The sequence below is a fragment of the Dunckerocampus dactyliophorus genome, chromosome 20 (assembly GCF_027744805.1).
Source record: "Dunckerocampus dactyliophorus isolate RoL2022-P2 chromosome 20, RoL_Ddac_1.1, whole genome shotgun sequence".
Lineage (NCBI taxonomy): Eukaryota > Metazoa > Chordata > Actinopteri > Syngnathiformes > Syngnathidae > Dunckerocampus > Dunckerocampus dactyliophorus.
In genome coordinates this window covers 19,030,264-19,044,096 of record NC_072838.1, presented here as the reverse complement: position 1 = coordinate 19,044,096, position 13,833 = coordinate 19,030,264, and the positions used below count along the sequence as shown (strand labels likewise).

The 13,833-nt window shown below is 49.7% G+C and overlaps 1 protein-coding gene across 11 annotated transcripts; it reads left to right on the top strand.

Moving 5' to 3' along the window:
• Positions 1-5,717: 5,717 nt before the first annotated feature.
• Positions 5,718-13,663, top strand: LOC129173293 (glutamate receptor ionotropic, kainate 5-like). 11 transcript variants are annotated; one of them, XM_054764074.1, is made up of 21 exons: positions 5,724-6,253; positions 6,456-6,549; positions 7,507-7,685; positions 7,819-7,983; positions 8,054-8,151; positions 8,242-8,407; positions 8,468-8,646; positions 8,730-8,783; positions 8,979-9,140; positions 9,219-9,371; positions 9,441-9,545; positions 10,619-10,726; positions 10,796-10,999; positions 11,171-11,284; positions 11,371-11,480; positions 11,585-11,758; positions 11,840-12,005; positions 12,085-12,310; positions 12,379-12,507; positions 12,571-12,692; positions 12,795-13,659. In XM_054764074.1, exons 3-21 carry the CDS (start codon positions 7,577-7,579, stop codon positions 13,488-13,490), a joined length of 3,240 nt encoding a protein of 1,079 aa, XP_054620049.1. In that variant the 5' UTR covers positions 5,724-6,253; positions 6,456-6,549; positions 7,507-7,576; the 3' UTR covers positions 13,491-13,659. The 11 variants fall into 11 exon arrangements, with proteins under 11 accessions (XP_054620044.1, XP_054620046.1, XP_054620041.1 ...); XM_054764069.1 differs by having other exon boundaries at positions 5,718-6,253; positions 11,585-12,005; positions 12,795-13,662; XM_054764068.1 differs by having other exon boundaries at positions 5,722-6,253; positions 11,171-11,511; positions 12,795-13,660.
• The last annotated feature ends 170 nt before the right edge of the window (positions 13,664-13,833 follow it).

Genomic DNA, 13,833 nt, shown 5'->3' with positions numbered 1-13,833 from the left:
GAAGTGAATTACTCCTCAAATAGCCTCACTGACTGTGGCAAAAAAAGCCCACTGTGAAACCAAAGTGTCATTCTTAGTCACTGAGCAAAGTGACTACGCACCTGGCGGAGGTATGTGACGACAAGGCTATGATAATTAGTGCACAAATTAGCTCTGGTGAACTTGCAAGTGTATTCCTGCTGAAGGTGTGTCTCTTTTAATTGCTGCTGTACACACACACACACACACACACACACACACACACACCCAGCAAGACTGAGAAGGTAAAAAAGTTCAGACTAAAATACGCTGTTGGTGAACTTGTCATGTCCATCTGAATCTTAATCAAAAATCTAAAAAGCAATTTGACAACACACAGTGCCCTCCAGAAGTACACGAATGTCTCCTTTACGGAGGTTCATTGCTTCCACGCCCCACTGTGGGAATCCATCTCCATCAAGTAAGATTCCTTCTTTAGAAATTGAATATTTTGGTAGTTAGAGCATAGAACACCTGTTTACCACCTTTTAAATGCAGTTTTTAACATTATTAGAGCCCTCTAGACATGAAATAACACCCCTAAAGTCCCCTTTGCACGCTTAGCCAATATAGTACACATAATAAGAGAAAATAAGACATAGAAACTGATGAAAACTGGTCCAGGACTTTGCCAACTGGTGAGACACAAACCAGCTGCACCTCAACACCACCAAGACCAGGGTAATGGTGGAGGACGTCAGGAGAAACAGGACACACCCACAACCTGTTCTGTTCACTGATAGAATGAGCAGATCATTCCTCCCCGCTGCCATGCCACTTTTCAACACAACAACTTATGACCTTATTATGTATTATTATTATGATTATGATTTATTATGTATTATTGCATGTGATCTGTTCTGCATTTATTTATTTGTATTCTATTTTCTTATTTTTCTTATCTCTCATGTCTTGCCTTGGTTGTTTTACTTTGTGATGAAGTGATTACGTTCTTTATGACATTTTTGCAGAGCTGCTGGAAATGTGACTTTGTCTTGGAGATTAATATTAGTATCTATCTATCTATCTATCTATCTATCTATCTATCTATCTATCTATCTATCCATCCATCCATCCATCCATCCATCCATCCATCCATCCATCCATCCATCCATCCATCCATCCATCCATCCATCCATCCATCCATCCATCCATCCATCCATCCATCCATCCATAAATACAGTATATCTATAAATCCACAAATACGTGTTCCGCATGTGTGGAGAACAGGAAGTGTCGTTGGGGGTTGAGAGTTGACTTTTACCTTGTCATGGGTTACAGTAGCCCGTGTTATAATTATGATTATTTTATTCTTATTGTGCCTGTTGTGAGATCATTAAAAGCTGCAATAAAAGCCTGTTGTTCTGGCGATCGAGTCTGGTGCTTGTCTCACCCAACAATTACTGACACACGTAGTGTCTAATGTTCTCCCTAGGTTTGGAGTATCTGAGCACACACAAAAATGACCTGAGCACTTGTTGGACCTCTGTGAGTGCCACCAGACGTGCACACTGTACCTGTAGTACCTGTCGTATCCCACATGCCCAAAACCTGAGAAACGTGAGAAGTGAGAACGTCCATTCTGTCATCTTTTCTATATGAGTGCTTTCAAACAGAAGGATTCCACAATGTGGCTTTCTTTATTGTCAACCTCAGACAGGACAAGCCATGGTCTCATACGATGAACCGCCTCAATCGTTTCATCTCCCGTTTCTTTTGGTCTTTACCGTTGATATTCTTCATGAGGTGTACGTTCATTTCCGTCTTTGACTTTCACTTTCTGTTTTGCCGCATCTTATCATCCTGGAAATTTACTTGATATTGATTGATGTGTTGCATGTGTTTACTTTTGTCTAAATAAAAAAAGAAATATAAATGAACTCTGAGCCGACCTTCTGGTCCCTTCCGCGACACTTGCAGCCACTTTCACCTCTTGTTCTTCTCCTTCTTCTGCCAGCACACCTTAAAAGAAGCACTTCTTTTTACTTTAGCTTGGTGGGTGGATGTTGCACTGCCCGTTCATCTCGCCATAACACGAGTTAGGAAGCAGCATTTAGCGCTCTTAACTCTGCTGCAGCATTAGCATAGCAGGGGTCGGGAACCTTTTTGGCTAAGAGAGCCACATATTATAAAAATCCATAAAATCATATTTTTTAACATTGACTACAACTAAATACGTGCATTTTTAAGCAAGACCAGCAATTTTTTTTATATAATAAGTCTCTGAATTCATTATTTTTATTAACATTGTTATACTGAAGCTAAGCAATAATAAATATAATACGATATACAAGTATACGTTGCTACTTTTTCCTTAAACTTTGAACCCTGCGTCTTATACAGCGGTGCAGCTAATTTATGGCTAAGTTCTAATCTTGTGACATCTACTTTACTTCACAACTACTACTGATCTTTTAGACTCAAGTGTCAGTGATGAAACAGTAGCTCTTGCTTTGGCAGGAGCCAATCACGAGCTATGAGGGAACTCACGACGAGCTTGTCAACCCATTGAGATTCACAGGAGGTCATTACGCAACATAACAGTCTGACTCACGCGGTCATGTTACAAAGAACGTTAGCATCGTCACGCAGCAACTTAACACTCGAAAGGAAGCTAAGAAATGTGCAATACGAGCACCGATACAAGTTTAGAATTAAAACACAATTTGAACGGCTTCCCATCATGCATTTGCCCTGGCAGCCACGGCCAATGAAATGCTTTGCTCGGGAGAAATGCGTGATGAGAAGCCGTTCAAAGAGTTGTTGTTTATTCTAAACTTGTGTTGGTACTTGTACTGTGTATTTCTTAGCTGCCCTTTGAGTAGGTGTGAATGAGTGGTGTTATGTGCTGATGAGCACGTTTTGTTCGTGATCATGGACTGTTGGTGTTGAAAGAAGAAGAGGAGTAGAAGATGAGTAGTTTGTTCATGTCATGAGGGTGTGCTGGTGGGGGCAGTGTGAGCATGCCGTGCAGGAATGTGGTTGTAATTAAAAGCCATCATGTGCTAACTGTGCGTCATCTGTGTTCTCATGCATGTGCCAAAGTAAGGTTTGGGTTTGCAGGTTTCGCCAGCGTCACATGTGACGGCTGGTTGCACCTCCAATATAAAACCCTCTTAAATCCACATTTCACTTCATTTTTCATTTCCACATGAAAACTGGAAGTGAAGTGAAATGCATTCACACGCCTGGCAGACAGCGCCTCCCAGTGGACAGGATGAATGGGCCGTTGCAGAAACGCTGCTCTTGCTTGTTGAAATGCTTTCCAGGTAGTTAGCAGGGGTAGGCTGGGTAGCGCCTGATGATGTCAGTGTGCGGAGCCCCCTAGTGGCCGCCAGCTCGCACAGAGCAGGGATTGTGAAAGTGCGGTCCACTGCCAACATGTCAACATTGGGATTTGAGAAGAAGAAACATTTTCCAAAGACTTGACAGCTATGGTACGGTGACCCACTAAGCCAGGGCAGGCCAAACCAGCGATATTTGTACTTTATTCTTTATTCTATATTATTTATAAATAACAGCTGTTTTTTTTTCCAATTTTACTGTTTTCCTGTCATCATTTTTTAACTATTTCAACTTTCTTCTTGTACATTTTCTAGTGATTTTATTTCCATAATATTTTCACTTTATTCTCCTAACATTGGCACACACATCAGCGAGGACCTCACCTGGTCTCACAACACCCAACAAATGATGAAGAAGTCCCAAAGGAGACTGTACTTCCTGAGAAGACTGAGGAAATTTGGCATGTCCACCACAATCCTGAGTTGCTTCTACAGATGCACTATGGAAAGTGTCCTTACCGCCTCCATCACTGTTTGGTACGGTAACTGTACAACACGTGATAGGAAGGCACTCCAGCGGGTGATCAAGACCTCACAGAACATTGTTGGGGCAGCCCTCCCCTCACTGCAAGACATTTATAAAACTAGAGTCCTACGAAGAACACACAACCTCATCAAGGACAGCACACATCCACAACACTCATTATTCACACTCCTACCGTCAGGCAGACGCTACAGGAGTTTGAAGTCCAGGACCACAAGGCTGGCAAACAGCTTTTACCCACAGGCCATCAGGCTTCTCAACGAAGCACTCGCACACGCCGCACGCAACACACGCACACACTCATAGCACTTTATTATTTATTTGTATTATTTACAGTATCTGTATTAATGTCTCTTCTGTTGTTGTTGCTTAATTTATTGGTATTTATGTTTCTTATGTTCTTATTCTTTCTTGTGTTTTCTTTCTTTTCTTGGGAGAATGAACAGAATAAGAATTTCATTGCATAGCAGAACCACCAGTTTTACTGTGCATATGACAATAAAACTCTTCAATCTTGAATTGTAACTTTTTCCACAACCTAATTTTCCAAAATTACAACCTTTTTTTTTTGTACTGTTTCCTCATAAAATTGGAACTTTTTATCTCGTTTGAATACAACACTTTTCTTTTACTATTATGACTTTATTTTTGTACAATTACAGCTGTTTTTAAAATATTTTTTCTGTTTTTCTTGCTAAATGCTATTTTTAGAACATGCCGCGGGCCACAAACAGTCCCCGGGCCACACTTTGGACACCCCTGCACTAAGCCAATAAAGGAAAAAGTTCCTAAGTGTCCCACAATGTCAAAGGGCTCCAAACTTCCAGGACGGGTTTGGCCACACCCGCATTGGTTGACAGCTGTTGGCGGGATGGTCGTTGATTGCATTCCTTCTTTTCTGCTTCAGTGCTTTCATTTGCTAAATGAAGCGTTGCCATGAACGCATGACGTTAGCAAACACGTGACGTGCTGGTGAAGCCAAGATGGCCGCCCCCTTCGAGCTGTGCGTGTGTGATAGGATGAAGTCCACTGAACTGGCTGTGGGCTGTTGCCGTGACGACGAAGAGTGACGGCAAAGCAAACGGAGCAAACGTTCATTCATTCGTCGCTCACTTGCTGACTCAGCAAAAGCAGCAAAAAGTAGGAATCATCCGTTCCAGGGTCAAACTGTGGCCGTCCTACAAGCATTACTAGGCGTGCACACAATGTCGCATGTCCACTCAGGCGTACAAACAAATGAAGCTGTGTACGTAACACATCATCCTGTCACCTGGCAACCTGGCCCGCATGGCAACGCTGGGCTTTTACTGCTCGCAATGTTTCCTTACTTCCTGTCTCCTTCCTCTAGGATGCTCCTTCTTTTGGGACCAGTGGCAAAAAATCGTGCAATCGGCAACAACTCCAATACCAACTATAACACCAACTACAGCACCTACTAAAACACCAACTAAGTTACCAACTACATTACCAACCACATTAGCAAGGACAACACCAACTACATTACCAACTACACTACCTACTACATCACCAACTACATTAGCAAGGACAACACCAAATACATTACCAACCACAATACCAACCACATTAGCAAGGACAACACCAACTACATTACCAGCTACATTACCAACTACAATGTCAAGTACAGCACCAACTACAGCACCTTCAGTTCTTCATGAGAACTTCTTAACCAGAGCTTCTTGTTGGTGTCTTTTCTAGACTCCTCGTTAGCCCCGCCTTCTTCATGTCAACCAATCATCATCAGCATCATCCTTCGTGTTTTATTGTCATGGAAACTGCACACACGCACAAACACACACACACACACACACACACACAGCCCGCGCGCGTTTTAATATCGCAACAAGGTTCATCGCTCTCGGCCGACGTGCACACGTTTGGCGTGCACGTTTGACGTGCGTGGTCGTTGGTCACAGCAACGCGAGACAGGAAGTGATGAAGTCCACTAAGCTCATCTTCCTGTGTGCCCGTGAGGACAGCAGCAGAATAACAATCAGCCAATCAGCACGTAGCTCACACCAGCACTCTATAAATGAAGAAGTACGCACAGGGGTAGAGGAGGGAAGGAACACACGCACACGCATTATTGCAGTAGGGGTTAGCATTAGCATGCTGGTTAGCCAGTTGAAAATACAACCTGACCAAGAGGCGGAACTATTGAGCTACAGGCAGGCGGGGGGAGGGGGTGGATGCTGAGGAATCGGCAGACATGCTAAAGGACACACCATCATAATTATCACATCATCATCATCCTCACTGCTGCTGGCAACACAAGGACAAGCGTGGACGCGTTTGCGCACTGAGGATCGTAGATGTCCTTTGGTTTGTCCCCAGTCCTGCGTGTTGCTTTAACAAGCTAGCTAGCTCGCTAGCTGCAGGGAAGCTCCAAGTAAGTGTGTGTCCTTTCCTGCTTCCTAAGAGCCACAAGCCTTCCTTTCCTTCTCCTTCCTTGTCTCGCTTGTGTATGTGCATCTACAGATCTATGTGTGTCTATCTATACAGGCATCATGGGAACCAAAGGCGTTCATGTTGGGAACGAGTAGGAAGCCAGCGATAACTTCCTGATCCCACTCGTTTCCTTGTGGTTTCAGGTCGGGTCCAACCGGATCACATAATTTCCCGCCATGGCGACCACATCCACTCAAAGACGTCTCTGACAGCAAGGCGGGTCCTTCCAGCTCACTTGCAAGTGGACCAGAAGTTCATCACCTTTAAAAGCACACACAAACCACACGCCCACGTCACGTCTTCTCGTCAAAAGAAGCTACGCTAGCACTAATGCTAAGCTACTGCTAACACCACCAACACCGTTTGCAAAATCACATTTATTCCACTTCCTAAAATGCTTCCTAACATGTTTCCTAGCGTACTTCCTAGCACACTTCCTAGCATGCTTCCTAATATGTTTCCTAGCATACTTCGTAGCACACTTCCTGGCATTCTTCCTAGCACACTTCCATGCTTCATAATGTTTCCTAGAACACTTCCTAGCACATTTCCTAGTATGCTTCCTAGCACACTTCCATGCTTCCTATTACATTTCCTAGCATGCTTCCTTGCACACATCCATGCTTCCTAATATGTTTCCTAGCATGCTTCCTAGCACACTTCCTTGCTTCCTATTATGTTTCCTAGCATGCTTCCTAGCGCACGTCCATGCTTCCTAATATGTTTCCTAGCATGCGTCCTAATATGTTTATGTATGTAGTAGGTAGACGTGCTAGCCACAGGGATGCTAGCCAGTGTATCTTTCTCCTAGCAACAGAAACAAGAACACACACCAGTTATGTGTGTTTGTGTGTGTGCGTGTGGAAGCAGTGAATTACAAATTGGTGTCAGACATCGTTGCGGTGGCGATGGGGCTTTGAAGCATTTTTCATGGTGTTAAGAGGCGGAGCCTCCTCATTGAAAGAGAAGACAAACATCCCATAACAGCGCTAACTACTACTAGCTACGCATTATTCAAGTTATTAACATTCTCCATCATCCTGCTAATGATTCCTTTCTAATGCTAACACTGATGTTGATGCACGACCTGAGCATTAAAGAATGGGGGTGTGGGGGGTGATTATGTAATATCTTAAAAAACGAAAGCAGCACACACAAATGAGACTATTTGACCAGAGTTTTGCGTTCCTGCAGGTGGTGTGCCGGTGGTGTGCCGGTGGCGTGCATGCGTCCAGCAGCGTGTTCTCTATGAGGAGGTTGGAAGATGCCACCTGCGGGGGCGTTGTTGCTCTCCATCGACGTGCTCGTCCTGCTGACGTCCACGGCGTCGGCCCGGCAGAAGGAGGACGGCGCCATCTCTGTCGTGCGGCTGGGTGAGCGCCGTCGCCGTGACAACCTCCCGCCTTCCTGTGTCTGGAAGACACGTGACCTGACGTGACTGGCGTCATCGGCCAATCGGCGGGCAGCTGGTGAATATTTATTGGCGTTTTTCCCGCCTCACTGCAGCAGCCATCCTGGATGACCAGCCCTTATGCGGCCGCGGTGAACGTCTGGCGCTGGCGTTAGCGAGCAAGGACATCAATGGATGGAAGGGAGTCTCCGCCCAGGCCAGGGTGGAGGTGGACCCATACGACCTGCTGAGCGACTCCCAGTATGACACCACCGAAACCAGTAAGTCCTTACTCTTGGTCCCTCTGCCAGGGTTGACCTTGGGGACGTCACCGTTGTGTTTTTTTCTTAGTGTGTCAAATCCTGCCCAAAGGCGTGGTTGCAGTGATCGGCCCCGCCTCCAGCCCCGCATCTGCTTCCACCATCAGTCACATCTGTGCAGAGAAGGAGGCGAGTGAGACAGAAAAAGAGCTCGCCGCATGAGGTCCAAGGAGGACACCTGTGGACCTGGCCTCACACATGTCTCCCTGGTCTCCTCAGGTCCCCTACGTGAAGATCTCTCCTGAGGAGACGTCCAGGCTGCCGTACCTCCACTTCGCCTCCGTAGCACTTCGGCCCAGCGACCAGGACCTGAGCCTCGCCATCGGGTCCGTCCTGCGCTCCTTTGGGAACCCTCCTGTCAGCCTGATCTGTGCCAAAGCGGAGTGTGAGTTTGATGGCGTGCTTTGCGTCTGATAGGAAGTGACCCGACGCTTTCCTCCCGCAGGCCTGCAGCGGCTGGAGGAGCTGGTATGCCGCTTCCTCATCTCCCGGGAGACGTTGTCGGTGCGCGTGCTGGAGCGAGACCTGGACCCCACTCCCCTCCTGAAGGAGATCCGGGACGACAAAGTGGGCACGATCGTCGTCGACACTGACGCCTCGCTGGCACGTCGTATCCTCGGCAAGGTCACGACCCTGCACGCGGTCACCCAGCAGACAGGAAGTAAGGATGTGCACGAGTGCTGACTTTTCCTTCTCCTTCGCCGCAGGCTGGCGAGCTGGGAATGACGTCTGCCTTCTACACGTACATCCTGACCACCATGGTAGGACCACTTCCTCCTTCCCACCCTCACCTGGAAAACCACCTTGCATTCCAGCACTTTCCATGACATTCCATGCCTTTCAAGCTGCGCCCCTTTATCACTTGAAACGTGTGTGTGTGTGTGTTGATGCGCCAAAGCAGTCACTTCTGCTGCAAATCCATAAGCGTTGGTTCAGGACGTCCTTCCTTTTTGTAGGACTTCCCTCTGCTGGACCTGGACGCCCTACTGGTCCAGCAGCCCACCATCATGGGGTTTTCCATACTGGACAGCAACCATCCCTCCTATCGCCATTTCCTGAGGAGCCTCAGTGTGTGGTGGCGGGACGCCTGCACCGACCGACCCTACCCTGGCCTGCCGGTGTGTGCATGTGTGTGTGTGTGTGTGTGTGTGTGTGTACGTGTGTGTCCACACTAACATTGTACTTGCACCTCCCAGCTGTCAGCAGCCATGATGTTTGACGCTGTGCACGTGGTGACGAGCGCCGTGCGTGAGTTGAACCGCAGTCAGGAGATGGGAGTGAAGCCGCTGGGCTGTGGCTCACCTGTCATCTGGCAGCATGGAACCAGCCTGATGAACTACCTGCGCATGGTACCGCCCACTCCGCCCACACACACATTTTGACACGTTAGACCAAAGAGTCAATATTTGCGTTGCCAGGTGGAGTACGACGGGCTGACGGGTCACATTGAGTTCAACAGCAAAGGTCAGCGTAGCAACTACACGCTGAACGTCCTGGAGAAACACCCCGGGGGTCACAGACAGGTCAGAATATGTTTTAGGACACATTGGCGCTCACACGCCGCCTAGCGCTGTGATAAGGTTCCTCGTAGCAGACTGGTGGAGAGGACCCCATCCTCTATGTCCTGCAACATCCCACTCACGCCTGAAGCAGGGCAGCGGTACCGTCCACACCGTGTTTCTGGACTTCTCAGGTGCCTTCAACACCATCCAGCTCCTGAGGTTCCAGGACAAACTGACAGGTGTCTGGTGTCCTGGACCTCCTGCGACCTGACAAAGACACCACAGTCTGTACGCTCCTCAAGGCGTTGTGCTGCCCTCCCTCATCTTCACACCTCCTTCTTTACACATCACAGTCAGAAGTTTGCAGATAACCCCGGGGGGTGTATCAGAGATGGCTGAGAAGAGGACTGCAGGCAACTCATGAAGGATTTTGGAGCCATACGGGGGGCCAGCTCAGAGGAACAAACTCCTGCACATGTTCTAGTCTGTAGTCTCTAGTCTAGTCTGTAGTTGCCATGTGCTCTTCTACGCTGTGGTCTGGAGATCAGCTGGAGGCAGCACCTCCAAGGACTCCTTCAGGCAGGACAAACCAATAAGGAGGTCCAGTTTTGTGGTTGGCATGAAGCTGGACTCCCTGGTGACAAACTGCTGGCCATCATAGGTGATGCCAGTCATGCTGTGTAGGCCTTCATCAGCATGCAGCCAAGTCTGGTCAGAGACAGGCTGATCCTCCCCAGGAGCAAAACCACAGACTTAAAAACTCCTTTGCTCCTCACGCCATCAAACTGTGTAACTCCTCACTAGGAGGAGGACGGCAGGAGATGGTTAGAAGATGGGGATGAGCAGTGAAACTGAAACTGAACATGAAGCGTCCACTGATCATCTCATGCAGACACGGATATGATTGAACGCAGATTTATAGCAAGTGTATTTCTAGAGCTGTTTTGGATTCTATTTGATTTAGAACTGCTTTGCTGTGCGTGCTGTGCTGCTCTCACTATCTTCTCGACCTTTGTTTCCATTCCTGGGGGATCACTTCCATCTAATAGAATGGAATCTGATCTCAACAGCACGTACTGTATTTTATCATACAGATTGGCACCTGGTACTCCAACAACACCTTGTCCATGAAGTCCAGCCCCGTGGACCTGAAGGCATCACAGACGCTGGCCAACAAGACGCTGGTGGTCACCACCATTCTGGTAGAACAAGTCCTTCAGGTGCTTGTCCAGTCTTCAGCGTTTCATCACTCCTCAGCTTTCCTCCCGCAGGAAAACCCGTACGTGATGCGAAAGTCCAACTTCCAGGACTATCTCGGCAACGAGCAGTATGAAGGTTTCTGCGTGGACATGCTGCGCGAGCTGGCGGACATCTTGAAGTTCTCCTTCACGATCAAGCTGGTGGACGACGGGCTGTATGGAGCGCCGGACCCCAACGGCAGCTGGACCGGCATGGTGGGGGAGCTCATGAACAGGGTGAGCCACTTGCATGCCAACATGTGCTAATATTAGCAACACAAGATGTTTTTCATTCTCATGTTTGTCCTCCTCATGCTTGTGCTTCTCATGTTTGTCCTTCTCATTTGTCTCCACTTCATGCATCTCCACGTCATGTATCTCCACGTCATGTATCTCCACGTCATGCAGAAAGCGGACCTGGCGGTGGCCGGCTTCACCATCACATCAGAGAGAGAGAAGGTCATCGACTTCTCCAAGCCCTTCATGACCCTCGGGATCAGCATCCTGTACCGGGTCCACTTGGTCCGAGCTCATTTTCTTTATTTTGCTGAAGTGTCTTCCTGTCTGCTGCCAGGTGGTGCGGTGATGAGCGTGTGCTTGTGTTCCAGGGTCGTAAGCCAGGATATTTCTCCTTCCTGGATCCGTTCTCTCCAGGGGTGTGGCTCTTCATGTTGTTGGCCTACCTCGCCGTCAGCTGCGTCCTCTTCCTGGCCGCCAGGTAGCATGCGACTGTTTCTCTGCGGGTTCAGGTCAGCAGCAGGGGGCGGGGCTTGGGGCAAAATGAAAGGTGGGCATCAATAAGAAAGGTGTCTTTACGTCCAGGCTCAGCCCCGACGAGTGGCACAACCAGCACGCGTGCCCGTGGGCATGTCGAGACATCCTGGAGAACCAGTACACCCTGGGGAACAGCCTGTGGTTCCCTGTGGGGGGCTTTATGCAGCAGGGCTCCGAGGTCATGCCCAGGGCCTTGTCCACACGCTGCGTCAGCGGCGTCTGGTGGGTGGCAGTTGCATGTGTGGGAGGGGGCACGTGTGGGAGGTCTAGGGCTCTGAAACATGCCATTCTTCCTCCTGCCAGGTGGGCATTCACCCTCATCATCATCTCATCCTACACTGCCAACCTGGCTGCGTTTCTGACTGTTCAGAGGATGGAGGCGCCAATCGAGTCTGCGGACGACCTGGCCGACCAAACTGACATCCAGTACGGGACGATCCACGGGGGGTCCACCATGACCTTCTTCATGGTGGGACTGGTCTGGCGGTCTGCCAACCGCCATCACCATCGTCATGATGTCACGTTGTGACTCCCCCCTCTCCACGCAGAATTCCCGCTACCAGACGTACCAGCGCATGTGGACCTACATGCACTCCAAGCAACCCAGCGTGTTTGTCAAGACCACGGAGGACGGGATTGCCCGTGTCCTCAACTCCAGGTACGCCTTCCTCATGGAGAGCACCATGAACGAGTACTACCGCCGCCTCGACTGCAACCTCACGCAGATCGGCGACCTGCTGGACACCAAAGGCTACGGCATCGGAATGCCCCTCGGTGAGCGACGCCGTCCTGATGTTTTTTTCTCACGTAGGAAGCGCTCAAGCATGTTTGTTTCCTGCCAGGCTCTCCATATCGACAGCAGATCACGCTGGGAGTCTTGCAGCTGCAGGAGAGCAACCGCCTGGAGGTCCTGAAGAGACGCTGGTGGGAGGGGGGACACTGTCCCAAAGAGGAGGACCACCGGGCCACAGGTGACTCCTGCATGCACTTCCCACGATGTATCCATCCTGAGACTCATTGTGTGTGTTTGGCAGGACTGGGCATGGAGAACATCGGTGGGATCTTCGTGGTTCTCATGTGCGGCCTCATCACGGCCGTCATGGTGGCCATCATGGAGTTTGTGTGGTCGACCCACCGCACAGTGCAGACGGATGAGGTGACTCTTTGTCTTCTTCATCCTCGTCTTCCTCCGCCTGCTGCGAATACGCACGTGCACTCACACACGTGCACTCACACACATGTCTCATGTCACCTGCAGGTGTCCTTGTGTCACGAGATGCTGCTGGAGTTTGGAAATGCCGTCTTGCGTAAGAGGAGCTCCCGTCCCCGGCGGCGCCGACCTCTGAGTTACTCTGGGGGGCAGATCCAGCGGGGCCCGGCCCGCTTGTCGCTTGGCCCGGCCCGCTTGTCGCTCGGCCCGGCCCGGCCCACACGTCTTGTTCGCGACATGCGTCTTAGCAATGGACGACTGTGCGGCAGCGGCGGTCTGCTGACACGAGCGGGGCTTGTTCGCAGGACGGGGGGAGGTCCAGACTGGAATTTGGGCACTGGGCCTCAGAGGATCCTGCAGGAGCCGCTCGGTACCGTCCACATGCCGCCTCCCGTGTCGGCCATGACGGCCCTTCCTGTCATGCCGCACAGCTTCCTGCGTAGCTGCAGCCACATGCGCGTCTGCCGCGAGTGCCGGCGCATCCAAAGCCTCACCCTGCCACCCCCGCGTCCGCCCGCCTCCTCACAGTGCTCCTCCTGCCCCAGGACTGCTGCATCGGGGCTGCTCCGCCACCTTCGCTATTACCGTAGCGGCACCATGTCCTTGCCCCGCCTCCCGCCCCTTACCCCAGACAGAATACACAGTCCCCCACAGTCCAAAGCCGGGCGAGTGCCCCCACCCCGCCCGCGACCCTCCCTTAAGGTGCCACGCTTGTCACTAGACTTAGTGGGTGCGCATAACTGAGGAGGGGGTGGGGGCTGTGAACAGTCAAACATGCAACTTTGAAATGGATCCTTCCAAAGCAGCACACACACGCACACAATGTTCTGTTTATGATGTGTTTGCCAAATGCTAGTTACGTTCATTTAACTTCTTTTGCTATAAAATGGCTTTTTCATTCTCAGGAAAGTCTGTGACTTTGTTTCCTGCTACCTGTGTGAGTGTGTGCGTGCGTGCGTGCGTGCGTGTGTGTGTCTCCACTGACACGTGCTGGTCAAATAATATCACAGATGAAGGGAGCACTAACTAGATAGACGCCGCTGCTTCCCCCCAGTGGTCAGCACAGGAAGATGCTGTAAAATGTAAA

What these genes read in the sequence shown, in the direction of transcription:
- LOC129173293 (XM_054764067.1), top strand. Translation starts at nt 7,577, where the DNA reads ATGCCACCTGCGGGGGCGTTGTTGCTCTCCATCGACGTGCTCGTCCTG. An exon ending in CGCTGCGTCAGCGGCGTCTG is followed by an intron (nt 11,759 to 11,839) that starts GTGGGTGGCAGT and finishes TCCTCCTGCCAG; the next exon opens with GTGGGCATTCACCCTCATCA. An exon ending in CGGCATCGGAATGCCCCTCG is followed by an intron (nt 12,311 to 12,378) that starts GTGAGCGACGCC and finishes GTTTCCTGCCAG; the next exon opens with GCTCTCCATATCGACAGCAG.